The sequence below is a fragment of the Haliotis asinina genome, chromosome 7 (assembly GCF_037392515.1).
Source record: "Haliotis asinina isolate JCU_RB_2024 chromosome 7, JCU_Hal_asi_v2, whole genome shotgun sequence".
In the NCBI taxonomy this organism is placed as follows: Eukaryota; Metazoa; Mollusca; class Gastropoda; order Lepetellida; family Haliotidae; genus Haliotis; species Haliotis asinina.
The window spans coordinates 56,113,705-56,141,403 of NC_090286.1; the positions used below are offsets into that span (position 1 = coordinate 56,113,705).

Below are 27,699 nucleotides of genomic sequence, written 5' to 3' on the forward strand. Positions count from 1 at the left end.
TATATATGTTTTATTATATTTGTATCAATATGTAGTAATAATGTTAATAAACCACACTGGCACACTCTGAGATGTTTTAAATAAACAATACCGAGAGACTCTCTGTTGTTTAGGATTAGAACTATTGCAACAACGTGTAATTAATTTCTTACCCATTTCCCTTTTCCTTTGGGCTTAAATTTATGTCCCTTTTGACTTTCCTTTCATCGTTTAGACTTTCCTTCGGCCCTTTTGACTTTTTAAATTTGGGCCCTTTTGTGCTACGGTCCTTTTTAGCCGTTCACGACTGATTTCACAATCTGACGGTAACATGTATACCCTGATACGCTCTACCATTCACCTGGTGAAGGAGAAAGCATACACTCTTTAAAGTCGCGTCATTCACAATAAATATGTTGACTCCCATAAATCTTACTTGGGGATAGTCACTGATTTTGTACATGACATGCAAGGGGTGGGGGGTCATTCACATGTTCCTCCATAAAAATCATAATGGAAAGAAGTAAGAGTGATTTAGACTAAGTACAGATAGGACTTTTTACTTTAAGTGGCATTTTGGAAGTTGATATGATGAGGATGACGACCTTTATGGATATACAACTTCTTTCTTGCAGTGGATTTTTCCCCAACAAAATAGCTAACACTTGTACTATTGGTATCTAGCTCTTGAGAAGTGCGATTGCATGATAATGCTTGACACGATGTTAAACGATTAATGATGAATGAGTTTGGCGTAAATGGCCATAATCCCTAACGATATATCCAGTTGTAATCACCCAAAGTCAGTTGTGAAATAACTAGTACAAATCAAACCATGCTACAGGTTACTCCCCTTTGATATTCTTCCAGGGAGAGAACTCTATTATTGTGTTTGTGTCGTACAGCATGTGTGGAATATGTTGTGTGTTTCAAAAAGGGAACGAAACCACTTTAGTAAGATTTGAATAATTTTATGATTATTGCCAGTATGATAGAAGTATTTTATGGATTTCAGGCAAAGTTGTTAATTAATTATAAGCGCCATCACATCGGCTGACTCAAGAGTCTATGATGTTTTGCTACAACCCGTGAAGGTCCCGGGGTAGAACAGGCCTTCAGCAACCCATACTTGCCATGAAAGGCGACTATGCTTGTCGGGTGGGATCAGGTGGGAAGCCTCGCTGACTTGGTTGACACATGTCATCGGTTCCCAACTGCGCAGATCGATGCTCATGTTGTTGATCACTGGATTGTCTGGTCCAGACTCGATTATTTACAGACCACCGCCATATACCTGGAATATGGCTGATTGCGGTGTAAAACTCAACTTGCTCGCTCGCTCGCTCGCTCACTCACTCACTCACTCACTCACTCACTCACTCACTCACTCACTCACTCACTCACTCACTCACTCACTCACTCACTCACTTTTGCTACAGTGCCTACAGGACATACCACTGGTAACATGTGATGCAGACGGTATCAATAAAAGTTCACATTCTATAACCACCAGATAGAGATTTGAGTGACAGGAATATTTATTACCATTCTTACCAAGCTCTCCTTTCTGTGTTGAGTGTTGTCATCATCTCATGCCCTCCCATATAGTATTTCCATACAGACTTATTTTGAAACTAGGCGTTTGGAAGTTAGATGGCTGAACTACATATCTATTTGGAACACTAAGAAGATTATATTTGAATCAGCAATTTTCACCAATCTAAAATAATATCTATTTGCATTTTGTTTGTAGAGGTTGCGATTAAAATTCATACTTATCGATATAGAAATTCTAAGGTAATAAATAAAAGCTTATATGATAATTGATGAAAAATATAATAAAGAACACATTGTCCCTCTAGCAGACATGCGTCCTTTGTATGGTAGCTTGCCTCTTTAATTTAAAGGATAGAATTTCTGTAAGTCCATGAGTTAGCATTCAATACGTCCCTGGAGCAAAGTTTCAGTGCAGTGAGTTTGGTTTTATGCCCGTTTAGCAACATTTAGGCAGTGTCATGGTGGAGGACACCAGAAATGGGCTCTTTGAATGGAAGTAAAAAGACTGCTAGTATTTATATGTGAAGATGATCTGTATGATCTTGTGCTTAGAGAATGTTATCTGAACATTTTGTCATGACAAGAGTATGTGAAGCTGTTGATTAGTTGAGGTTGTTCATTTGTGAGAAAAACAACATTGTGTTATACGAGCCTCACTGTATTACAGATTTTAGAGAGTCTACCTCACAGTGACTTATCAACTGGTGACCATGGCAACATGTGAAAAGACCTGATAGAATAACAGCATTGCCAGCTGGATTTCAAATGTGTGACGCTAAAACCCAGGACCAGATCAGTCAAAAGAAATGATCTTTGTGTTTTGCATTTGAGCCTTAATTACTGACATGTCCCATGTAGATTGTAGCATTACTGTAAGGGCTTGATGATGAGAACATTCTGATTCAGAGACAGTGAGACAGACAGAATATTCATATCTTACTTCTTCTATGACAGAAATGTATCACAGAAAACTCCTGTATACAGAATCGTGGCCCTGACTACAGAGGTAGCCATGTTGTCAGTGTTTCCAGTGACCAATCCCTTGTGTTTGGTGGTTTTGTCCTTCACCTGCGGGGAAGTGCTACACCTCAACCAGTCACAGATGACACAGGCAACACCTTCCTTTGGAATGGAGAGGTCTTTGGAGGAATGGAAGTAAGTAACATTTGTTTATAGAGTTACTATATAATTTGTTTACCCAGTTAGTGATTGACACTGAAATCGAAGTGGAGATTGAAATACTGAGTGAGTTTAGTTTTATTCCTTTTTTGGCAATATTCCAGCAATATCACGAGGGGGTAACAACAGAAATATTGCTTCACATCTTGTACCAATATGGGGAATCACACCCAGACCTTCGGCATGACAAGTGAACTCTTTAACCACTAGGTTTCCCCAATGTCTGTTGAAATACTTGTTCAATGTTTTGTATATGGCTACAGTGACAGTGTTGATTCACCTGGTGTCGTACTAATTAACGTTTTGAACATTTCCTGAAACAACAAGGTCCCTGTTACTGTAACATTTCAAAATGATTCCAGCTATTAAGTATCCCATTCAGGCATTCACACAGTCCAGTTTTAAACATGGCAGTCTTAGCCTGCTCAATGAAATGACGCTATGGTCACCATTTCTACATGTATTATCTAATTTTGTATGCAACAAGTATATTTGGATTTCCGAATTGCACACAATGAAGGATAACATCATAAAGTTTGAATGCAATGCTGCAGAAACTATTTATTCTTGTTGCTATGTGTGGTTGAGGCATGTTGGCTCACTCATGCACTCAATCTCTCACGCAGATGGGGGAGGAGGAGAATGATACCCATGCTTTGTTTGATCACCTGACCCGGTCTGCTGATGCCAAGGACATCCTGACCCTGATGGCTGGCCTCCAGGGGCCCTGGTCCTTCATCTTCTGGCAGGTTAGAAGAGTTACAATATCAGGGTTAATCTACACCTCACTGAGTTGCAATATCTGTGGTTAACCTTGAGCTGCTCACAGATACAATATCAGACGTAAATCTAGTCCTGCTTACTATTACAGTATCAGGGGTTAATCTTGACCTGTTCACTGTTACAATATCAAGGGTTAATCTAAACCTGTTTACTGTTAAAATATCAAGTTCAGTATCTACACCTGTTCGGTCTGTTACAATATTAGGGGTTAATCTATGCCTGCTCACTGTTACAATATCATGGGTTAATCTAGATCTTCTCACTGTTAATGTATCAGGACTTAATGAAAACCTCACTGTTGCAATATCAGGGGTTAATCGTGACCTGCTAACTGTTGCAGTATCAGGGTTTAATTGCGACCTGCTAACTGTTGCAATATCAGGAGTTTCATGTAGACTTGCTCAGTGTGATACAATATCAGGGGTAATCTAAACATGTTTATTCTTAAAGTGTCAGGGTTAATATCAGACTTGTTCAGTCTGTTACAATATTAGGGGTTAATCTACACCTGCTCACTGTTACATCTTCAGGGGTTAATCTACACCTGTCCACTGTTACCACATTAGGGGTTTATAGGCCTGCTTAATGTTACATTATTAGGCATTAATCTAGACCTGTGCACACTGTTACATTATCAGGGGTTGATCTCGAGCTTATCAGTGTGTTACGATATCAGAGATTAATCTAGACCTTATCAGTGTGTTACGATATGAGAGGTTAATCTCGACCTACTCAGATGTTGATATTCTGCACTAAATTTACATGAAATGTCAGTACAAAATTCCAGGTTGGATGTTAGTTTATACTTTTGCAATATTTGACAACAGTAAATTAAAACTTTTTTCCATCCATGTCACGATAATTCATGATGTAAGTCTGTAAACATAAGTTGTAAATCACAATATGAATAAGTCAGTAGCATCCTGGAGCTGTAAATGTTATGTGTGAAACAGCTGTGTTGACTACATGTTGATCTTGTATGTAGGCCTCTGAGAGCAAGCTGTGGTTTGGGCGTGATGTGTTTGGACGTCGGAGTCTGTTGTGGCATCTCCCTGACAGTGACAATGATGTGTTTGTTTTGTCATCCGTACAGATTCGGCCTCATGTGAGTGATAAATCTACTTCAAACATGACAATGTGTACTCTGCTAGCAATGCTTGTTGGTCATATTGATTATCTTTTACATGAAGTAAATTTACTGCTAATCTAACAGACCACAACTGTTCCAGTTGTTGTGACTTGGCTAATTGTTGCACTTGCTTCCAGATGCTGGCTTGCTTGAACCACAGGCAAACTGTAGTGCAAATAATGCTGCGCAACAAAGAGGAAATGACTAGTTTTCCTGTGTGCAAGCAAAGTTTGGCAAAGTACTGGCCTCGCTTTGGTTATAGAAAGGTATTTGTATCAAGATAAGATATTGCCACTGTCAAAGATAGATACCCATTGCTTCACAGCCTCATGATTAATAATTACCCTGGAAAGTATATTTAATTCAACATTTTGAGCACCATTCGTGGCTTGTCAAATCATTATTCACCTTCATTACCCCTGCTGGCTTCTGGTTCAAAGGAGTGAAGGGACAGGGATGTTAAATTTACATATACTTGTTGAAGTAATATGGTATTTCTTTTTAATTTCTGCTTATTCTTGTTCCTTCACTCTGTTAGTAGTATAGGGAATGGGGGTTCTGGCTCACTTTCAAGAAATGTCTCTACAAAGCCTTATTTAGTACTATTACCCCTACTACAAAAAAGTTGGCGGTAATTACTGTGCCTTGGTAGGAGGTAATACTGTGCCGTACGGTACGATCAATAATTCTTCTCTTACAAAACCCCTACCCGGCCCATCCCTCAAGTAGTACAAGTTAGGTTCGTCGGCTTTCATATCCACTTTATCTATGTTGTAAGTTTTGACTGACCATATAGGATCGGTGGCTCGCTTACGGCTATCGCCCTCGTGTTCCCCCGGCTGGTATAGATACCTCACTAAGGCCCTATCTGGTATCTGTTTCTCCTTCCCACACAATGGAGCGGCCGACTCTGCAACTATTGATTTTAGTTTGATAGCGTCTGCCGGTTTCTTACCGGTGAGACGGGTGACTTCATGGTTGATTGCCGACACCACCTTGGGTAACCTCGTGACCCATTCAGTCGATCGTTTTCCAGGGGTGGCCATCACAAGCCAACAAGCGCTCAGCCAAAGTCCTATTAAATCTCTCAACTATGGCTTGGCTGCGATGGGCTCCGGCCGTGCCACGCCTGACCTTTGTATCGTGTTTGGCTAGCAGTTGTGACACGGCACCCATGAACTCCCGTCCGGGGTCAACTTGCAGCTCTGTTGGCCACGTCAGCGGACTGCGTTTGTATATGCGTTCTAATCCTCTGGCTACCTGGGCCGAATCTTTCGTGGTCAAGGGTTCGGCTTCCTTGTAACGACTGGCTACGTCCACTACGGTTAAGGCATACTTGTACCTCTTGTCGTGGGGTAGGAACAGTAGGTCTGCCTGGTGAACGCTATTAGGTATGTTAATACCGAACCTCCTTCTAGGCACGTAGCGTGGTGCCGGCAAATAGATCTGCCACAGGGCTTGTTTTTCAAGCCACGCTTTGGCTTCCTCCGGGGGTACTCGCGCTAGTTTAGCTAGCTTATCTACTGCGCTAGCTCCTTTCCAGTACCCACGCGGGCTGTAGTAAATAGCCTCAAATTTTTTCATGTCCATACGCGTATGTGTTTATACCATCAATAGCTATCCAACGTTTCGTGTCCATAGGCGACAGGGACGTCTTGTTTATAGTCAGTCCGTATATCTTATGTCCATCACTTCTAAGTGTGTTCATTTTATGTCTAAAGGTACGGGTCTTGAACAGGGCTTCCTTGAATCTGGCGTGTTTGATGTGTTGTTTCACCACATACTTCTTAACCCCCTTAGCCTTCCGGATCTCACTATTGTCGGCTTTCAGTATGGAGTACATCTTAGGTCTCAAACCTATGTACTCGGCTATGGGCGTGCCAGCACACTCGTCCTTCATCTTACCTAGGACCTTTTTATTTACCGTACTGTGTAGGGTATGGGTCTTAGGGTAGTCGCTGGTGTCGTATAAATCGAGGTGTTTCTTCATGTCCTCGTACACGTCCTCGGTTCGAATCTCCATCAGCAGGGAATCCGTGTCAGTGTACAGCACTTCACACCTGTCGCCGTACTGTTTCTTGAGCTCGTTGTAGTAAAAGTCGTACATCAGGTGTTTGGATAAATCGAGGATGCTCATCCCCACGTAAACAGGCCGGTTGAATTTTATGTGGCTTTTCTTCATGTGTAGGGCAACCAGGTTGTCTGTGAATATCTTACTACGGTTGAATGCCGGATTGGCTATCAATTTCCTGAGCTTGTCTTCCTCACTAGATCTAACCAGCTTCACGGTCACGCGTTTCCTCAGGTTCTCCATAGTCTTACCAAACACCGAGTTGTTCATGAGCTTGTAGAGATTTTTCTCAAAATCACTGGTGGCTTTTTTTCGTAGGTCTGTGTTCATTCTGATGTAGGGCTCCATCCATGGGCTCTGGTCGAACATGAGCACCCTGTGTATTTTGGTCAGCCTCATACCCAACGACAGGTACAGCTGTAGGTTGCGATAGTGAACGATGTACTTGGTCTTATTCATTAAGTTAGGCACGAGTTTTTCAACGTCTGTCACACGACCACCTGACAAGTTATGTTGGTACTCAGACATCCAGTCTGTGTTAACCCTCATACGTTCGGGTGCAAGGGGATAGCTGTTGTGCGATGTGTGTAATTCCTTGGGATACTCTAAGTCAACTTCGAGGATATACCCTTTGTTCGAATCTGGTGCAACCCCCATAACATCAACGTGGGGTACCCATTCGAATCCCCCTGTAGGTAGATACTGACTCATGGCCCAGCCGTACAGGTTGTTTGCGTCGAGGTATAGAATGTGATTGGTTGGTTTGTTAGGATCGTAACCTTTCACGTATTGATTATTTGCTTTCGCGTATCGTTTGGATGCCATGGAAATCCCACCTCGCAAGCCTTTCTCAATGAATAGGTGCATGTCGTAATCTGTGAGCAATTCCAAATTAACTCCGGTCTTTTTAAGCAAGGCGTCCCACGACAGACCTGGGCTGGTGTAATACCATGCGGGGTCGAGTTTATACTGCTTTAAACAGGTCCGCCGAAACGTTTCAAACACGTCGGCTAACAGCAGTACATCTGTCCTCAAGTACAGGTCGTGATAATCACCCAGGTTCTTACAACCCAGTTTATTCCATACGTTAGTCGCGTGCGAGTAATCATCTCGTGAGACGGACGCCTCATTCAGCTTGCTATAAAAGCAGTCAATAGGGGGTAGTCTGGTCTCGGTGAACTTGGCCCAACTATCTATGTACTCATAGGGGTACACACCCTTCCTCATAAGCAGGGGTCTAGTCTCGGCGTCTGTGTATCGATCGGTGATAGGGAAGGTATTGTTGGCCTTGACCAGACTGTCGAGTGACGACAGGAGGAACTGAAACGAGTCAATGAACCTAAGTCCGTTTAAGCTGAAGGAGATGTATCTCTCCATGTTGTTGGGGATGCACGTTATATTACCATCGATTTTCGCGATGGCCTGCATGATCAAGTGTGAGTCGTACCCTCTCAAGTTGTGAAAGACAACGGGGATGTTTATTGTCTTAGGGTTGATTTTAAGCTTGAGGTTGCACGCGTTGTGAGCGGCGCCTCTATACTTACCAGTTATGTGACAGTGATCTCTCACCGAATCACCGTTAAGTGGTGATTCACACACGTGACAGTTAGTGCTACTAGCGTGAGCTAGCCTGTCGGCTCGGGTCATACGCATGGGAGCGATTCTATACAATGCATTCCTAATAATTTTTTCTTCCTCCTGCAAACACTTTAGAAACCTTTCAGCCGCGTCAGGCCCCCTATACACTACCGGAGCTTTCGTTTCCCCGTCACAACGGACGACAATGTATCCAAACGAACAGGCTTTATGCTCTTGTGTCTTGTGGGTGAAGCTACCCCCACTAGGGGGTGTGGGGGAATCCCCACCCACAACTAAGGCTTCGAAGTCGGCGTATATAATATAAGGTACAGACATTTGGTTCTTGTGGTTACTGAATTTTAGGATATTTTCACCTTCCTTAGGCATGTCGACTCGTATGGCCGTCTGCCCCACACCTTGACAATCATCCCGGTTGGATTCTAATAAATCAGCTCGACTGAAACCGTGTAGGCATCGTTCACAGAAGTGGGTCTTTTCTCTGTGTGCCGATTGGTCGTGCAACAACCGGCTGAGATGTTTTATCCATGTGTAGTGATACTTTTCACCTCGCTGGATCATGAATATATTGATAACTTGACGATCCTTCACCGGGCTGACCCTGTGTACTATTGTTGTGTTGCCTTCGTGCCCAAAGACATTTATAGCCAGATTGTTCTGTTTTTCTACTTTAGTGATCTGGGATATTGGGGTGGGTTCATCTATACCATCCCAATTAAGCCCATCATCTTGGGGATAGCTAGAAAGCCTATCTGAATTCTTGCCAGCTGGAAATAAGGCTGACCTGATAGCTAACCTAAGGCAATCGTTTCCTCTATTCTTAACGTTTACTATGGCATGTTTGTTCCTATAGTAGGGAGGCAAGGCTAGGTATGACCCGCCTCTGAACGGCACGTAGTTAGCTATGTCTAGATAGACATTATCGATTTTATCTACAGCCCACCCGGACCCCAAGTGTGTGTAGCGTTCTAGGTATTCTCGTATCTGCTGAAAACTTGTATCGATTGATGCGTCAATGGTCTCTGCATGTGTGACGACCTCTTGTTGACCTCGGAAGTAAGGCTGAACATACTCAGTGGTACTCCCAACCTGCTTATCGAGCGACATTTTCACTGTGATCTGAAACTTGATACTTCCTAGGTTATTTAGTTCCTGGTTGACCTTATCAGCTATCAGAGGCTTGATATCTGTAATGTCTATGTTTCTATCAACGTGCATGCGCCAACCTCTCAAATAGTTACCTACAGCGCGCTCAGTGCGCACGAACTGTAGGTCAATAGCTCTATTCTGTCGTAATAATTCTACAAGCTGTGGTTTTCTCATACGGGAATACCCGCCTAAACCCAAATCGTGTGCCTCAGCTTTCAGTTGTTTTACAGTGGGAGGTTTTGCTACGGGGGCATGTGATAACAATGCGGTTAACCCGGCTCTCCCCAGGTTTGAATAACCCGTGTGCCCAAGCTGTTTCGCTTGAGCTTTTAATTGTTTTACCGTAGGAGGGGCTTCTAAACCTAGTAATCTCAACAATGCTGACTTCCGCATTCTAGAATACCCGATAACACCTCTCTGTTTTGCGACCCTCTTGAGCTCGCTTACAGTAGACATCGTGTTTACACCTAAGAGAACTAATGTCTAATTGGTTCACAGTAACCTTATTAAAAAATATTTCAATCCAGAAGAGGCCAAACTCGGGCAGCCGGGTCCAATTCTAGTAATTCTGTCAAATCGTCCCACGTACCTGGTAAAATATATAGTGTGGCTGTTTCAATCCAGCACTCGCCTTGGTTATAGTATTCACTTAGACTTGAAAAACGTTCTATATGGTATTGAGTCGCGATATCCCGCTCCCATTCGAAGGGGTGAGTATACTTAAAACCCTCTTTAATCCATACCACGTCCAATATTATCTTAAATCTGAAGCTTCCCCATAAAGCCAGTTCATATTTGAATATGTTTTTAATCACACTTTCCGCAGACATAGCTATACGTAGGTGTGTATAATCTCTAATTGGTTCACAGTAAGGGGAGGTAACTCTTAAGTGGCTATCTTGAGCAGTCGCCTACGTTCTTTTATGTAGCCTTTTTTATTCTCGTATATGAGTTGATGTCTGACTACGTTCGCTCCGTGAGCTTTACATAAACAGTAGTGCCCTTTAACCCCGATACCACACACAGAACACGTGTAGTTAGGACTTCCCATATGGAAACAACAGAACCCCTGATTCCTGCATTTCCTACCACAGGCCTCGGTCTTCCCCATAAGTATATATTCGCATCGGTATGGAGCGGGTCTCATGTTTACTTATATAGGTATTTTAGTTTAATTGCTTCGCAACCAACGCAGTAGCTGCTATACCCAACACTATGAAGCCCAGTTCACGATTCATTTGTCCCTTGGATGGTGTGTAGTACTGAGCGAGTGTGGGTTTATTGAGCGGTTCCAATTGTTTACCAGTTAGTAGATAGTATTCTTTCATTGCTTCATCAACATCGTTGAATGTTTGAACGGCATGGTTTTCACGCGTGAGTTGTTCGTTAATAAAATCGATCCTCTGGAGGCGTTTTTTAGCGTACTCGGCCTGTGCTCTTTGTAATTTCTCAGTAGCGAGATCGTGTCGCTTCCTTTCTTCCTGTATTTCAGCCGCGTGATCATCTCGTAGTTTCGAGAAGAGGTAATTACTCCCGGAAAATGCCAGGGCATTCACTAACGCCCCACCGACCATCATAGCTATCGTGGCCATCCCTATATTTATTTCATTATATTATCAGGTATGATCCCTTGTTTTACTAGGATGTCTTTTGTGGCCATCGCCATACCAAGGTTCATTATGAGCATACCCATATCCTGCAGGTTGAAATCTAGCTTGATAGTTGGTTGTTTAAGCACCATTTTAGTCAACCGAGCGTACCCTACGGCTAGACTAGCGACCACTGTGGCGTGGTATGCGTCGTTGACGAACGTTTTCCCCTCAGACATTATGTATATGATATAAAAATATTAAAATTATAACATGATATGCGGGTCGACGGTGGGGGTACCCCCCACACCCCCAACAGTGGGGGTTACCACCTCAGGTACCACCTCACGGTGAGGGTTTCCCTCACGTGTATATAACCACGAGATAGCCAAGGCAGCAGTTACACCTACAGCCAACAACAGTCGGGTTGGGTTGGTCACTTTATGTTGGTTACACCACCGTTTTTTACCGGCAGCTACTCTCTTAGGATTCTTCTGTCTGGTTACTGTTGAAGTGGTCTCCACCGTCACCTCGGGACTCACTGGTTCCGTCACCTCGGGACTCACTGGGGTTTCCTGTGCAGCATCCATCTATACTATTATTATTATTCTTTCTCTCAAATTGACAATGTTTTGCCGTGATAATCGCCGCCGTCACTGGAGCCAACAACATACCATATTTGTGGTACAGCCCGCAGCTGATAGAGCTCACGGCGTGTTCGATAAAAGGGTCTTTCTCGAGGTCTTCCCACAGGTAAAGTCGGCGCTCTGGTGGAATGGGAAGGAATTGTGATACAATACCGGTGTATATCTGGGTCATAGCCGATCCTATTGTTTTTGTCATTTCTGCTCCGAGCCGGGACTCGTATCTAGCGTACAGCTTATCGATTTCTTCGGCTGACATTTTGTTAATTTTATCCGGAGTGTAGTCTCCAAAGTAATGTTTGGCTTTGCCGCCAACAGCCAACGCCACCAGTTTCTCTCGCTTGTCATCAGTGGGGCCTGCGGGCGGCGTGGGGGAACCCTCCAACGACAATTGTTCGAGCAATTCCTCACACTCCATCTTATAATATAACAAGTAAGATTTAGTTTTAACTATATAATACCCGATGCAGACAAAACACAGAGAAATGAAAGTTAAGTTGCACACGACAAATACTTCAAATATCATAGCTATATGCTTAGCTTTGCTTAGCTTTGCTTAGCTTTGCTTAGCTTTGCTTAGCTTTGCTTAGCATACTATATATGCTACTGGTTGGTCGGTCTTTAGAACGAGCTTAGCGTGTTTAGTTTCAGCGAGCTGTTTCTTCACCCGTTCCCGTTCTAATTTACTCATCACATCGTTCTCTCTCAAACACTCCTCAAACGAATCCCTATCCTTGCAGTGAAATAAGGCCACCCATCGCGTCTGCTCCCTGAGGTCTTTCAACACCGAGTTGAACTTCTGCGTTAGCACCCAGACGCTGTGATTTGCATGCCGGCCGGAGAAGGCCAGGTACGATAGCATGTCTCTCTTTTTTGTTATCTCGCGATTAGCGCTGCAGTCGTCCAGTATAAACAGCGTCGGTTCCCCTTTAAATTTCTCGTGAAGAGCTTTCAACCAGTCCTGCAGGCGTGTTCCAGGGTCGATTTTGTGTACGTCAGGGTCCGTCATTACCCAAGGTCGCGCGTACGTTTTATTCATGCCCAGAGTAGGGCACATGATAACGATGTTATCGAACACATCCTTGTAGTAACCCTCCAACATATCCAACACGAAAACGGTCTTCCCACAGCCAGTCTGCCCGCATATGATAGCGCAGTGTGGGTCAGTGGGTAGTTGTGGGTACCCCTGGGGGGTGTGGGGGTCTCCCCCACTAGTAGATGGCTTGCACGAATCTCCCATTGTCTATATTAAGTTGCGCGTCCATAATAACGTACAGATATAATTTCAACTTACCAGCGGTTTGAGCCTTCTTAGTAATCTGGATGGTTATCCCTTCGCTGCCGTTATCTATACGGCGCCCGCTACCGTGCAGTTTATCATCATCCGTGGATCGCATGTCCAACCATAGGGCGTACTTGGTGGTCAGGTATTCACCGATCTGCACGGAGCTTAGGTCCAGGTCCTTTATTATGTAATCCCCCACTGGTAGCTTTTTTATCTCATCCCACTGCTGGTGTGGTCTCATACCATGACTGAACAGCTGGTTGGGCACGCCCTCGATGGTCACTTCCACCTTTTCAATCTCGGGGTTGAAAAACTTCTCGCTGTCCCTCTGGAATGGCTCGTAATCCTCCACGGGGACGACCAGGATACCTTTCATCGATCTCGCCGGCACGTTCAGGTTGATATTCCACACAGTGTCGCTCTTATCTCGCACGACTGATCTATGTCTCAGTACGCGATCGTATAGGATAGCCATCTTCCCAGAGTACTGACTTCGAACCTGCCTGGCCAGCTCCGGGCTAGTGACCATGTCGAACTCCAGAGAGATGTTGTCTATGGCATAACTGGCCTCATCACCGTTCGGCGTACGCACTACTTTGCTATAGTCGTTAAACGTGAGCTCGTATTCGAGCCTATCACCCAGCGCGGCCTGGTAAAACGGCGCGTGTCCCGTGAGCAACTCGAAGTCGAGCGGCACGCAGAATCGATTCCCGTATGCTAGAGCGATGGCCTTTTCACCGGCCGATAGCTTGTCTTGTTGGTCTTGCGTGAAGACATACCCTATGCGCGCCCGGGTTGATTTGCTGATACCCTGGTACACATCATTGACTCGTTCTCCATCGCTTTTCCAGAGATCCTTGTAGCAGTGAAACACGTCGCTGTCGTCGATGCTCAGCACCTCGTTACCGCTGATCTTGACGGTCGTTTTCTTGATGATAGCTCGACCCACGTTCCGCACTAGCTCGCGTTTGTCGTTGTCGGAGGTCAACGTGATATTGAACGCCAGTCGAACAGTGCCTGGTACAATGAGGTCATTCTCACCAAGGTTTGGAAATCTAACCAGCAGAGTTTGGTTCTGGTCTATCTTGCTGGGATTGTTGGTGATGGTCACCGACTGTCGCACGGCTCTGGCTCCTAATGGCTCTCTCAATTTTCTGAAAGGATCTAATTTTCTACCGTACATTGTTATATAAAAGAAATATATTTTTAATACTAATGGATGAAGACATACCTATGGATGAGATGCCGGGCGCTAGTGCCCAGGCATTCGATGATGAGCAGGAGACCTCATTTACTAGTTCACCATTGAACCAAGAACTCTTGGAAACAACGGTAAATGATTATTTCGAAAGTTTAAGAAGAGATAAAAACTACGTTGAACCACAGGGTCGATACCATAAGGATTTTTTTATTGATACAAAGGGTGTTCTACGCCTTAAGTCTGACCCAGGGGTTGACCTCTTTAACAAGATCACTAAAAAACCACTGGCCTTGTCAACTCTAGCCAGCCGCTATGGTGTTGAATTTATCCGTAAAAATCTAAACATGAATGATTACGGTGGTGCAATACCTAAGGCCGTTAAAGAAGATCTGCAAGCTACCAGATCCCACCTCACCACTAGAGATGAAATGACACCACAGCGTGCTACAGAAGCCTCAGACAGCATAGAAAAACTGTTGAGCACCTACTGGGACAAACCGTTACCGGGGTTTGACTTTCCGGTAAGGGAACTGCGCGGCTTAGACGAAGCCGTGAAACGCGTGCGTGGAGAACTCGTGAACAACATGGGGAAACTGAACGAAATCGACGAGCACATCGCTAGGGAAAAAACCAAACTCAACGAAACTGAAAACGATGATATGAAGCGTCGTATCAATGAACGAATACGTGATTTAGAAGACGAGAGACGTACACGATTGGAAGCCGCTTCCTCGAATCGTGAACAGCTTCGATCCCAGATCAGTCGTATTCGGGAAACAATCGATAGAATACTGAATGAGGATACAACTTTAGCCAACAGGATTCGGATATTGTTCCGGGAGCAAGGGATCACCATCGCCAGCATTCTGACTGCATTGGGTTTCATTATATCAACCCTGGTGGTGTCACTGACAGGGGGAACCCCCACACCTGCCGGCGGGGGAACTCCCAGCGGTGGTGTTAAAGACTGGATAAAAAAACTCGGGGAAGGCCTAGCTAAACTGGCTGGTAAAGCCGCCGAAGCCCTTCCCGGCATCCTGGGTAGCATCGTCTCGTGGTTGTTGAGCGCTCTGTCTAAAACTGCCATGTGGCTCAGTCAAAACCTGTGGGCAGCCATCGTCGCCGTGGCGGGTCTGGTGTACGTAGCGGCTAAGAAATCTTTAACCAAATAAGTCCCAAAGTTACCCCACCAACCACTAAGGCTGTTTTATTATCAATATGCTGCTGATAGGAGGCCTGCATATGAGGGGCCACCTCCTGTGGTGTTGGTTGAACTTTAGACTCCGGAGGTGGCGCCACTATACCCTTTTCACGTGGTGGGATGTGTGGGATATAGGGGGTGTTAATATCGGAGTTGATACCCAACTTTTGATCCTTCGTGGCTATAACTATTTTGTTGTTATAACCCACCACTTTTTTTATTCTCAGTTGCATATCACTCGGGGCCATGTACAACCCCACGCCGAACACGTAATTGACTTTCGATCTGGCGTATTCTAACACGTTTTGGTAACGGTCGATAGCCCTCGGGAGATCAACTGGAGAATTGATAGCATCCTCAACGTTGGAAACGAATTGTGTCTGAGCGTCGTAAGCAGTTCCCTTACCGAGGATGTTAGAACGCGTCATCGACTGCGCACCCAACAGCGCCCACACGTACGTTCGAATCGAGTCGTTCAAGCGTATTGTACCAGCACGAGTGAATCCTTTCGATGTTTTTGAGATCATTTTAGTCCAGGCTGTGGCTGCATCAGGACTGGTTTGCTTTATACAGCTGACATGGATCTTTTCATTCGTTGTGGGGCCTGTAAATGTATGCCGGTTTGGGTTGTATGAACCATCTTTAGAACCGGCATAATATTTTCCGGACCTGTAGAAGTACACGAGAACTATACCGAGACCATGGTTCACACCAGGAAGGCGAAAGTCTTTATTCGTTGGAATCTCAAACTCCCCACAAACACGTTCATAAGCGCGTCTATCATAGGGGTTATTCGTCATACTCCACGCTTTATCTTGGGGAAGAGGAGCACTTATTTCCTTCAATATTCGTCTCGTTTGATAATAAATATGAAACAAAATAACCGCCTTACTCAGTTCATCTATACCGTAGTCTGGTTTCACACCCGACCCTGTCGTCGCACACCACACAGCAAAGTTGAGTTGGTTCTGCCAAAACTGCATTGGGTTTTGATTCCAGTTTACCACCGCCTGCGCGTTATTAACGGACACGACATACTTTTCAAAGATATCAATAAAGGTTGTTTTAAACCCCGTACCATCTGCATTCACCACGATTTTCAAGTGTGCTAAATCCATATTATAATTTATAATTCATATATTATAATATGTACATAACACTTCCAGGAATAACGAGCGGTGAGGCCGTTCAGCTGACGCACGCGATCGATAACACGTCAGGTCAACTCGAAGTCGCACTCTGCGATATCACCTACCTACCGCAATGGACTAACATTAATATCAGCAACAATAAGCTGTTCGTCAGTGGAACTCGCAGCCAGATAACTGACGGCTACTACAGCGTGTGCTCTCTAAACGACGAGGTCTTCAAACCCCTGGGAGCCGAACTCAAGATGAACGACTCAAACGGTACAGTGGTGTTAATCAACAATGGAATAAACCCTTTGAGGCTCGGCCGACCATTAGCAAGGATGCTCGGTATGTCTCCTGACGAGATAAAACCAACAACAACCGTCACAGGCACGAAGTTACCCGACCTAGTACCGTACCGAGAGCTATACATTCATCTCGGTCAGGTGAGCACAACGTATAACATTCAAGGAGGCCACCCTTCCACTATACTGAGAGCAGTGCCGGTGAAAACTGAGAAATTCAACGACGGTAGAACCGAGTCATTTTCACCACGGCAGTATAAGAGATTAACCCAGGGCAACATACCTGAGCTGACAATATCGGTGTTAGATATAAATCATAATCCTGTAAATATAGGATACCTCAGCTTAACACTTCATGTAACATGACCAGCGCACAAGGGCCCGGAGTGAAAAAATGCGTCAATATCGGGATCTCCGACCTCGGAGACACACACGGTTTCGACGCTCCCGGAGTAGATGGTAAATCGTATGCCTTGCAACTGAAAAACAACATTTACAAACGCGTTGAAATCCCCTCCGGTGGAACCCTAAGTGATATGATAGATACCACAAGAGCAACAGTAAACACTAAGTACTCCCTTGTCAACACCGGTGATAATAATTGGGTAATATACCCATCGTTCGGAGGTAAACTGTTCGACTTAGACGATGTTGAGAGCACTACCGTCGCCAAAAACAAACCATATATGCTCGTCTTCACCGAAGATGACAAGTGGGTGTTGTTACCCGATAACAAATGGTTTCTCAATATTAAACTCGTCTCCCCTTACGTGTTCACGGATAACAAAGACAACCACCTAAACAAAGTCGTGAACAATGGAACCCTGCTCGTGGCTTACGTCCCAACTCAGAGACGTAGTATAGTCGTCAGCCCAGTCAACACTATAGCAGCCCACATGCTATCGAGTAAACCGGCCATGCAAAACGTGAAATTGCAGTTGGTGTCTGAATTCGAAGGCGTGGTCAAGATACTAGAGGATCTACCGGCAAACTCAACATTGTTCATCAAAGTCTACCTAGGGGAACCATCGGGGAATGATGTCGAGATCGTGAAGGGGATCAAACTCGGGTGGGTGAAACGACACCAGTTTCAAGTTTGCAACGTTTACGTGCGGGTGGGTGTCGACTCCAAGACCAGTCTGCAGGGGGTCAACGTGATCGTGGAAAACAAGATATCATTAATCAATATATTCCTGCCTGACAACATACACTTCATGGGTATTAAGTTAACCCCTGAATTATTATCAGAAAACCAGTTGGAAATTATATCATAATAGTATAATAATGACCAGTCATCATCCCAACACTACGCTTAACGACCTGGGAGATACGGAGGGATTCGATCAGCCTGGTGAGGAAGATGAATTATACATCCTGCACTTCAAAGACAACGTGTACAAACGGGTGCCGTTATCAGATTTTAAAGAACCCAAATGGCTGATCAACTTAACACCAGCCTCACCTTATATCACAATAGGTGAAAATGGGGTGATCTCTAAGATTAAGAACAACGGTAGTTGGGTCGGGGATTTCATTCCGGAGAGGGCATTAATCATGATAACTACTGGCCCCGGGAAAAATAGGTTAAGGACTATAGTAAAAAATAAATTACCATTTCGCAATAATCATTATAACGTATATCTTGATATATCCTCCCCTTTCACACTCATCATAGAAGTCTTCTTTTTCTATTTAGGTAATGAAAACACCTCAAAAGTACAACAAATTTTACCCGGGGTGTCAATACACTGGTTTGATGAACACACAAGCCAATATTGTCGTATTGTTATACAACAGGATACCCACGGGGCCCCTATAAACCGCTTAATAAGCCTCAGTGGGGTTTTTATTACAACAGAAAAGTCTATTAGCCTCTCACCTATTACCCTGATTGATGGTCTAGATCTTGTAGGCTTCAAATATATTAATAGACAATTAACTGAAACCCAATTAAAATATCTTTCAAAATATATATTATAGGATGGGTCTGTACCCAGTCGTAGAGGAAGTAGCGAAGACGTTGGAAACCGTAGATGGGTTTCGCTTGAGGCAGTTATGTGATGTGAAACGTCAACTAGAACAAGACCGTGACACGCGGAAAGCACTATGTAAAAAATATAATAGAGCTTTCAATATCGTGGATGGGGCTGACACTACCCTTATGGCAACCAGCATGGGACTAGGGGCGGCAGGCGTTGGGTTGTTAACCACCATCGTGGCTGCACCTATAGTGCTAGGTATTGAAATAACGGCTGGGGTGACAGGGTTGGTAGGGTTGGCTCTTAAGTTAGTATCACGCAGACTTAATCGTAAGGCATTGAAACACGACGAGATCAGGGTTCTGGCCGAAGCAAAGCTGAACACAGTGAGTGAGCGAATTTCCACGGCACTCTCTGACAGTAAGATCTCAGAAGAGGAGTTTCGTTCAATCCTATCTGAACTCACAAAATATAACGGAATGAAACAAGATATTCGGTCCAAGTCTCGTAAGTCTGCTATCAGCGAGGATGAGAAAAAAAAGTACATAGAACAGGGGATACAAAAAGCCCAACAAGCCTTTATTACGAACACCAAAGAGATCATAGGCGGTTCACGTTAAACTGTTTCATCGATATAAACATAACATAGGGGGCGATAGCCGTAAGCGAGCCACCGATCCTATATGGTCAGTCAAAACTTACAACATAGATAAAGTGGATATGAAAGCCGACGAACCTAACTTATACTACTTGAGGGATGGGCCGGGTAGGGGATTTGTAAGAGAAGAATTATTGATCGTACCGTACGGCACAGTATTACCTCCTACCAAGGCACAGTAATTACCGCCAACTTTTTTATAGTAGGGGTAATAGTAGCAAGATCTAATGGTCCAACCAAAGCCTTATTTAGTAAATAAGGCTTTGTAGAGACATTTCTTGAAAGTGAGCCAGAACCCCCATTCCCTATACTACTCTGTTCAATTGACAGCTGGCAGGGTTGAGGCGAAGAACGGTTTCACATGTCTTGAGTGGTGATTAAAATGTTGAATCAAATGTTTTTTCCATTAGTAATTATCAAATATGGGGTTGGAAATCTGAGAGCACAACCCTGTGAGGCAACAGATTTCTGTCTTTGATGGTGGCGATGAATTTTGATAATCAAAATATTTTTCGAAGCGAGGGAAGTTGCCAACTTTTGCTCAGTGGAACAGTGGTAATTTTTCTCTCTGTTGTGCAGCCTTATTTACGCTACAGTTTGCCTGTGCTTGAACCAAAGCTGATTATTTACAAAGCAATATTGCGTTCTACAGTACCATACAACATAATTCACATTACTGATACATGTATTAATCACACGATTGTTTGTGACTGGTGATGCAGTTGTGTTTGTACACAATGTGTGTCCTTTCCAGCCTCAGATGCTATTTCCTAAAAATTTTGATGGAGATTCAGCAAATATCACATGTGATTATGCTAATGACCCTTCCTCTTTTGCAATACCATGAGCTTTGCAGATTTTGGTAGGTATGCCAGAAGCATAGGACAGTAGGGTCAAATCCCAAATTCCTAGGTTGTCTGCTTGTTGGTTTTACAATGTCTTATTCTGCATCTCTACTTTTCCTCCATCCTGAAGATACATGTGAAAATGTGTTAAAATTGGTCTTCAGTAACCCATGCTTGTTGTAAGACGTGACTAACAGCAGTTGGTGGTCAGGCTCTCTGACTTGGTTGACACATCATATTCCAGTTGCATAGATCGATGCTCATGCTGTTGATCTCTGGTATACCTGGTCCAGACGCGATTATTTGCAGACCACCTACATATAGCTAGAATACTGCTGAGTGTGGTTTGTAACAGCAAACAATCAATCCATTCTCACTTGACATAATGTCATACAAGTGTTGTTTGCAGGACTCTGCTCACTTACTAATGTTTGTAAATGTGTGATTTGACTTGAGCTTTTATCTGTACAGCACTACCAGGAAATGCCATCTTTGGGTGTGTACTGCCTAGACCTGAGAGTACCAAAAACATGTTCAGGTGGAGATGATGCCTTTCCCATTCCCTTATTGACAGTGTTTCCATGGAAACGAGGGACATGGCCCGGAACTATGGAGCCAGTTATTGCTGATAATTTCACAGAAAAACTGTATCCTTTTCCTATATATTTTGATGTAAAATTGGATTCTGAATTGCACCTGCATTCATGGATGCCAACTCTTAATATGGAGTTACCTCCCCCTGGGCATGAATTATCTCCCCTAGAGGAGAGTTCGGAACATTGTTACCAGGACTACATGGAGCATATTCTTGACAACAGCGAGGTTTTGAAGAAAGCAGTAGAACAGTTAATGGATGTGTTACTCAAGTCTGTTGAAAAACGAGTGTATAACCTGCCCCGAGCTAGATGTATGACAGATTTATTAGATGGGAATAAACAAGCCATTGAACAGGGCGTCATGAGGGTGAAATTGGGTGAAGTGAGAGATGGAGAGGCTGATGGACAAAGACTGGATGAAGATGGAAACATGTCAAGGGAAAAAGCCAAAGTGGCCATTTTGTTTTCAGGTGGAGTAGATTCCACAGTGCTAGCAGCACTGGCTGACAGGTGAGGAACGACATGTACACAAAAATGTTGTCCTGGCACACAGCAGCTGTTGCCGACATGTGAGGAATACAATGTACACAAATTTGTTGTCTTGGTACATGGCACCTCTGAATATGTTCATAGCTGAACCCGTCACGATATGGCTGAAACATCGCTGATGTGACGTTAATTATTGACTCATTCACTCATAGCTGAACAGTGTCTAGTGATATTACTGAACTCATTTTCATCCTCAAAACCTACTGGTTAATGTTTATGCAATGTCAGTGTGAACTTCATTTAAAGCTTTTGACAAAAACATCTTGTTACTTTGTTAATTTTCATAACTCTTGAATTGCTGAGTTACTTGAATTTCTTGTTTTATAATTCTGGAATTATTATTGGAATACACTGTTGTCTGATTCCAGGTGTTTACCTCCTGATGAAAGTATTGACCTCATTAACGTAGCGTTTGAGCAAGTACCCAAGCAGGCACCTGCCTCCAAGAAGGGCAGACAGAAGTGAGTTTGACTACTGTGCTCTACTCTAAAAGGATGAGTTTGTTTCGGTTACATTTAGAATGTGGAATTTCATAATTTAATAATAATCTATGAATATCAGTTTTATTGCTTATGACATGAGTATGCTCATCCTTGATTTGGGACTAGCTATGGCCTTAAAAACGATATGTTTCTGACTCTTCCAAAGAAAGACTGTATGTTCAGTGGGTTTTGCCATTCAGGTGAAGGTGTCTTTGGAGTATGTTTTTGTTTGATTCAGATGCGGACCAGTGCCTGATGTTCCCCTAGACAGGTTTGGTGTCCCAGATCGACAAACAGGATATGTTGCTCTGTCAGAACTGAACCCAAGCAGGAAGTGGAACTTTGTAGAGGTCAGAGGACTGCGTATTTGTAGATACTGCATGAAACATAGGCAGATATGCTTGTTGAAGCATTAAGACCATGGTAATTTATCTACTTGATATTATTTGAATCACTTATGCTCCTAAGAAGATCTGCTTATGAACAAATTTATCAATTTATCATCACTGATGGCAAATCAAGATATACCTCCTGCTAAGAGGTCGTTTAATTGGAGAGATACACCTGTAAGAAAAAATCACACGCCTCTTTTGTTCATTCTAATATATACACATGCTTCTTTGATGAGATCAGTCAAATACTGTAACTTTGTACTATGTCTTTATCCTGCTGTGTCAACTACAACACAATCTGTGTGTACAGCCTCAATGCGTTTGCCTTGTTCTTCATGTATTATGGGTTGACCGCCTAGCAGCATCAAGACAAAACGAGCATGTTCTGACTAGACTGGTTATTGTTCTTGCAGGTGAATGTTACCCAGTCTGAGTTGCAGACATTCCGGTAATTAAATTTATACTTATCATCTGTCATGTAAATTTTGTCATGTTCTTTACAGCTGATGGAATGGTGGGGTAGCCTAGTGGTTAAAGCAATCACTCATCACCCTGAAGACCTGGGTTTGATTGCCCACATGGGTACAGTGTGTGAAGCCTATTTCTGGTGTCCACATGCCATGATATTGCTGGAATATTGCTAAAGTGGCATAAATTTAAACTCAGGGTTTCAGTCAATTATGAAAATGACCTGTCATATAGTTTCTAGCCTCTCTGGACAGCTTACTATCACTATGACATCTTTTTTCTGTCACTGACATTTTCTTTCAAAGAGAGAGTGAGTTGGATAGGAAAGTAAACTCACTCACTCACTATAGCCAAGATATCTTGGCAGTCCACCAGTCATGACGACATGTCACAATGGTGCTGTAGCTGGTTAGTGTTACATGGTGGTAATGTGGCGTTATGTGTCAGTGGGACAGCATCTCAGGAGTGCATGAGGTCATCAGTGTGTCAGTTGGTGGTAGAAAGCTACATTAATAATGGTTATAAATAAACATGTTTTATATTGTTGGTTGACATTCCAGTAGTCAACATGTCCGTCATCTTCTGTACCCGTTGACGTCAGTGCTGGATGACAGTATCGGCTGTGCAGTGTGGTTTGCTGCTCGAGGGCAGGGCATTCTGGGAAATGGTGACTGTGAAGGTCAAGAATACAGATCTGATGCCAAGGTGATAATTTATAAGTATATTTTCTGATTATATGATGGTAGTTCTCTGCTGAAATTTAGTAATTTGTGACATTATCATGTAGCTATTAATACATTATAGATGGTATGGAAATGGCATGACTTTGTCATATTTATTGCCTGCTTGGGTTTATTTTTGAAAACCTTTGTAGAAGCCCCTGTCTTGAACTGTGTGTTGAAGGATATCTTGGGTAACTGGTGTGGCAGGTCGTCCTGCAGTAAACATTGAGACAAGTCTCTTGCAGGTCATCCTTTGTGGTATGGGAGCTGATGAACAGTTGGTGGGCTACTCCAGACACAGAGTCCGCTTCAGGTTGGTTCCACAGTGCCAAGAAACAAACATGCAGTCACAGACACTGACACACACACACAGACACTGACACATACACAACCACAAAGACAAATACTGTCCCACTAACAGACACAAACACTGACACACTAACAGACACCCCACCACCACTCACTCACCCCCCAAATACACACACAGACACACTAACAGACACCCCCAGCCCCCAATACACTCAGAGATACTCACAGACACTGACCCACTAACAGACACCCCCCACCACCCACTCACCCCCAAATACACACAGACACTGACACAGTAACAGACCACCCCTCCCTCCAAATACACACAGATGCTGACACACTAACAGACACCCCCACCCCCCAAATATACACAGATCCCGAGACACTAACAGAGAGAGAGAGAGAAGTAGAATGTTGGTGTTTCTTTTCCAACCAAAGATTCCTTGTTTTAGGGATCACGGTTGGCATGGAATTATCAATGAGGTTGACATGGAAATGAAGAGGATCTCGGCTCGAAACCTGGGCAGGGATGACAGGTGAGGTGGCAATGACTTCGACTGGCTTCTGTACTGAGGGAAAAATTTTGGCATCGTGTAAGCACTTGCATGTCACATACCAGAATTGTTCACTTGTTTCATGAAATTAGTTTAATATGGAAGCTTTTTCATTATTTCAAATATTTTATCCTGTTTAAATTATTGTTGACACATCCAGAATCATTGGTGACCATGGGAGAGAATCTCGCTTTCCGTTTCTTGACGAAGATGTGGTGGCGTACTTTGCTGGACTTCCAATGCATTTGAAGGTAAACACATCAAATAACAGATGCTTGTGGTCCCAGATGTAGCTAAAGCCATGCACATTAAATGACAAACACACACAGATTATATATTAAAGTTTAAGTAACTTTGTGACTCACAGTGGTACTCCACTCAGTCACCTTTGTGTTCTGCACCCTTGGCTGATCTATCCCCACCCCAGTGTTACTCCACCCACTGACTGTCATGTTCTGTACTCATGACCAATCTATCCCCACCCCAGTGTTACTCCACCCACTGACTGTCATGTTCTGCACCCATGACCAATCTATCCCCACCCCAGTGTTACTCCACCCACTGACTGTCATGTTCTGCACTCATGACCAATCTATCCCCACCCCAGTGTTACTCCACCCACTGACTGTCATGTTCTGCACCCATGACCAATCTATCCCCACCCCAGTGTTACTCCACCCACTGACTGTCATGTTCTGCACTCATGACCAATCTATCCCCACCCCAGTGTTACTCCACCCACTGACTGTCATGTTCTGCACCCATGACCAATCTGTCCCCACCCCATGGTTACTCCACCCACTGACTGTCATGTTCTGCACCCATGACCAATCTATCCCCACCCCAGTGTTACTCCACCCACTGACTGTCATGTTCTGCACCCATGGCTAATCTATCCCCACCCCAGTGTTACTCCACCCACTGACTGTCATGTTCTGCACCCATGACCAGTCTGTCCCCACCCAAGTGTTACTCCACCCACTGACTCATGTTCTGCACCCATAGGCTGACCTGTCCCTGCCCCAGTGTTACTCCACCCACTGACTGTCATGTTCTGCATCCATAGGCTGACCTGTCCCTGCCCCGTGGTGTTGGGGAGAAGCTGCTTCTTCGATTGCTGGCTCTCAGACTCGGACTATACTCCACATCAGTACTACCAAAACGAGCCATCCAGTTCGGATCTAGGATAGCTAAACTAGAGAACAGCAAAGAGAAGGCCACAGATGTTTGTGATAGACTGAAGGATGCTCTCAAGGCTGATCATGCCATTGGTTCAAACTGCGTTGGAGATATGGCTAAATCCCAGATGTTGACTGACAAACACTGAACATGTTTTACTTATGTAACTTACATATATCTTTTCTGTTTTGTTGACATAACCATGAAGATCCGGGGTAAAATAAGTTTTCCGCAACCCATACTTGTCGTAACAGCTGACGAATGAGATCGGGTGGTCAGCCTCACTGACTTGGTTGACACATGTCGTCTGTTCCCATTTGCACAGATCCATGCTCGTGCTATTGATTACTGGACTGTTCAGTCACAGACTTGATTATTTAGGGACTGCTGCCATATTGATGGAATATTGCTGAGTGCGGCTTAAAACTAAACTCACTCACTCATTCATTCTCAGTCATATAAAGGTTTTAAAGAATATCTATAACATTTCCCTTCCCATTTTAGTGAACACATGATGCATTGGTCTAGATAATTAATAAAAAAATACAGTAGACTCACCCAAATTTGTGGTCATTATGAAACTGCTGTGGGAAGCCTTCTGTTCCTGAGTATGATGAGTGGAACAGAATAGCGTGTCTATCATGCTTGAATGTAGCGTCTCTGGGTCAGGAGAATCTCTCAGGCTTACTGAAATGAGGATTGGGTGATCATTGTGTACATGATCTTGGTCATTGCCTGTCATCACCACCTGGGGTACTGCTATATACCCCGGTAATATTGGTTTCTGCTATGAAGACAGCACTCACTTATTAAGTTTGTATTGTCCTCTATAGATAAATTGTTTTAGGTATAGTTGCTAGTTTTACATTCTTTTCTGTGATATTATAGTTGTTTTACTGTCCTTTATATACAGGTTTTTATAATACACATGTATTCCATTTCGGTGTTTTGTTCCTGTCACGATATGGCTGAAATATTGTCAATGTGATGTTAAATATTAACTCACTCACTCACTCACTCACTCACTTATTCGGTGAGAAAACTGCATTTTGGACATTGCATTTCAAGGGTAGAACGGATGTGAACAGAGACAATACAATGTGAAGGTGAATAATCCTGTGGGGGAAAATCTGAGTTTATTACAATAATAAAGCTGACATCAATAAATGCTCCTAGATATGAATGAATGAATTTCTTTATTGCCTTGAGAAGTTACATCCAAAGATTTACAATGTCCCTGATGTTAGCCAGAGCAAATACTTGATGCTAGTATAAGTAAACATTCGATGTCATATATGTACACAAATGACAGGAATTGCTGCACAGCAGATGAAAAGAGGATTGTGTGATACATTTTTTAGATGAAGTATATATTTACAGAATAATAGTGATACACTTTCCCGAGTGGCTTTGCTTGGAAGTCCAAGTAGTGTTTGAACCGGATCCCAGAACAGTGCAAGCATGTCATTTTCATCCAAAACTTACATTTGAAGATGATTTTGTACATGCAACCTGTCAATGGGGATGGAGAAGAACTCACTTAATTCAGTTGTATAATACTCACAGTGTAGAAGAGCATGTTTGTCACAATCAAAAGCATGTGTGCTACACTTGGAACATTTTGGAAATGTAATTGGTCTGGAAGCTATCTTAAGAGAGTATTGGATACAATATCTAAGATGGACTTGGAACATTCTCCATGTAAAAATTGGTCTGGAAGCTACCTTGAAAGAGTATTGGATGCAATGTCTAAGATAAGCTTGGAACATTCTCGATGTAAAAATTGGTGTGGAAGCTACCTTAAGAGAGTATTGGATGCAATATCCAAGATAAACTTGGAACATTCTCGATGTAAAAATTGGCGTGGAAGCTACTTTGAGAGAGTATTGGATGCAATATCCAAGATAAACTTGGAACATTCTCGATGTAAAAATTGGCGTGGAAGCTACTTTGAGAGAGTATTGGATGCAATATCCAAGATGCACTTGGAACATACTCGATGTAAAAATTGGCGTGGAAGCTACTTTGAGAGAGTATTGGATGCAATATCTAAGATGCACTTGGAACATTCTCGATGTAAAAATTGGCGTGGAAGCTACTTTGAGAGAGTATTGGATGCAATATCTAAGATGAGGATATGCTTGTGCTAATATCCATAGTATATGCTG

The 27,699-nt window shown here is 43.4% G+C and overlaps 1 protein-coding gene across 2 annotated transcripts; it reads left to right on the forward strand.

Moving 5' to 3' along the window:
• Positions 1-832: 832 nt before the first annotated feature.
• Positions 833-26,084, forward strand: LOC137290505 (asparagine synthetase domain-containing protein 1-like). Of its 2 annotated transcripts, XM_067821485.1 has the most exons (14): positions 833-933; positions 2,491-2,691; positions 3,342-3,464; positions 4,484-4,603; positions 4,765-4,893; positions 20,752-21,386; positions 21,794-21,886; positions 22,146-22,257; positions 22,713-22,747; positions 23,328-23,472; positions 23,735-23,802; positions 24,251-24,334; positions 24,513-24,603; positions 25,419-26,084. In XM_067821485.1, the coding sequence occupies exons 1-14, from the start codon at positions 886-888 to the stop codon at positions 25,677-25,679; spliced, it is 2,145 nt and encodes a 714-aa protein (XP_067677586.1). In that variant the 5' UTR covers positions 833-885; the 3' UTR covers positions 25,680-26,084. The 2 variants fall into 2 exon arrangements, with proteins under 2 accessions (XP_067677586.1, XP_067677587.1); XM_067821486.1 differs by lacking the exon at positions 4,765-4,893.
• Positions 26,085-27,699: the final 1,615 nt, after the last annotated feature.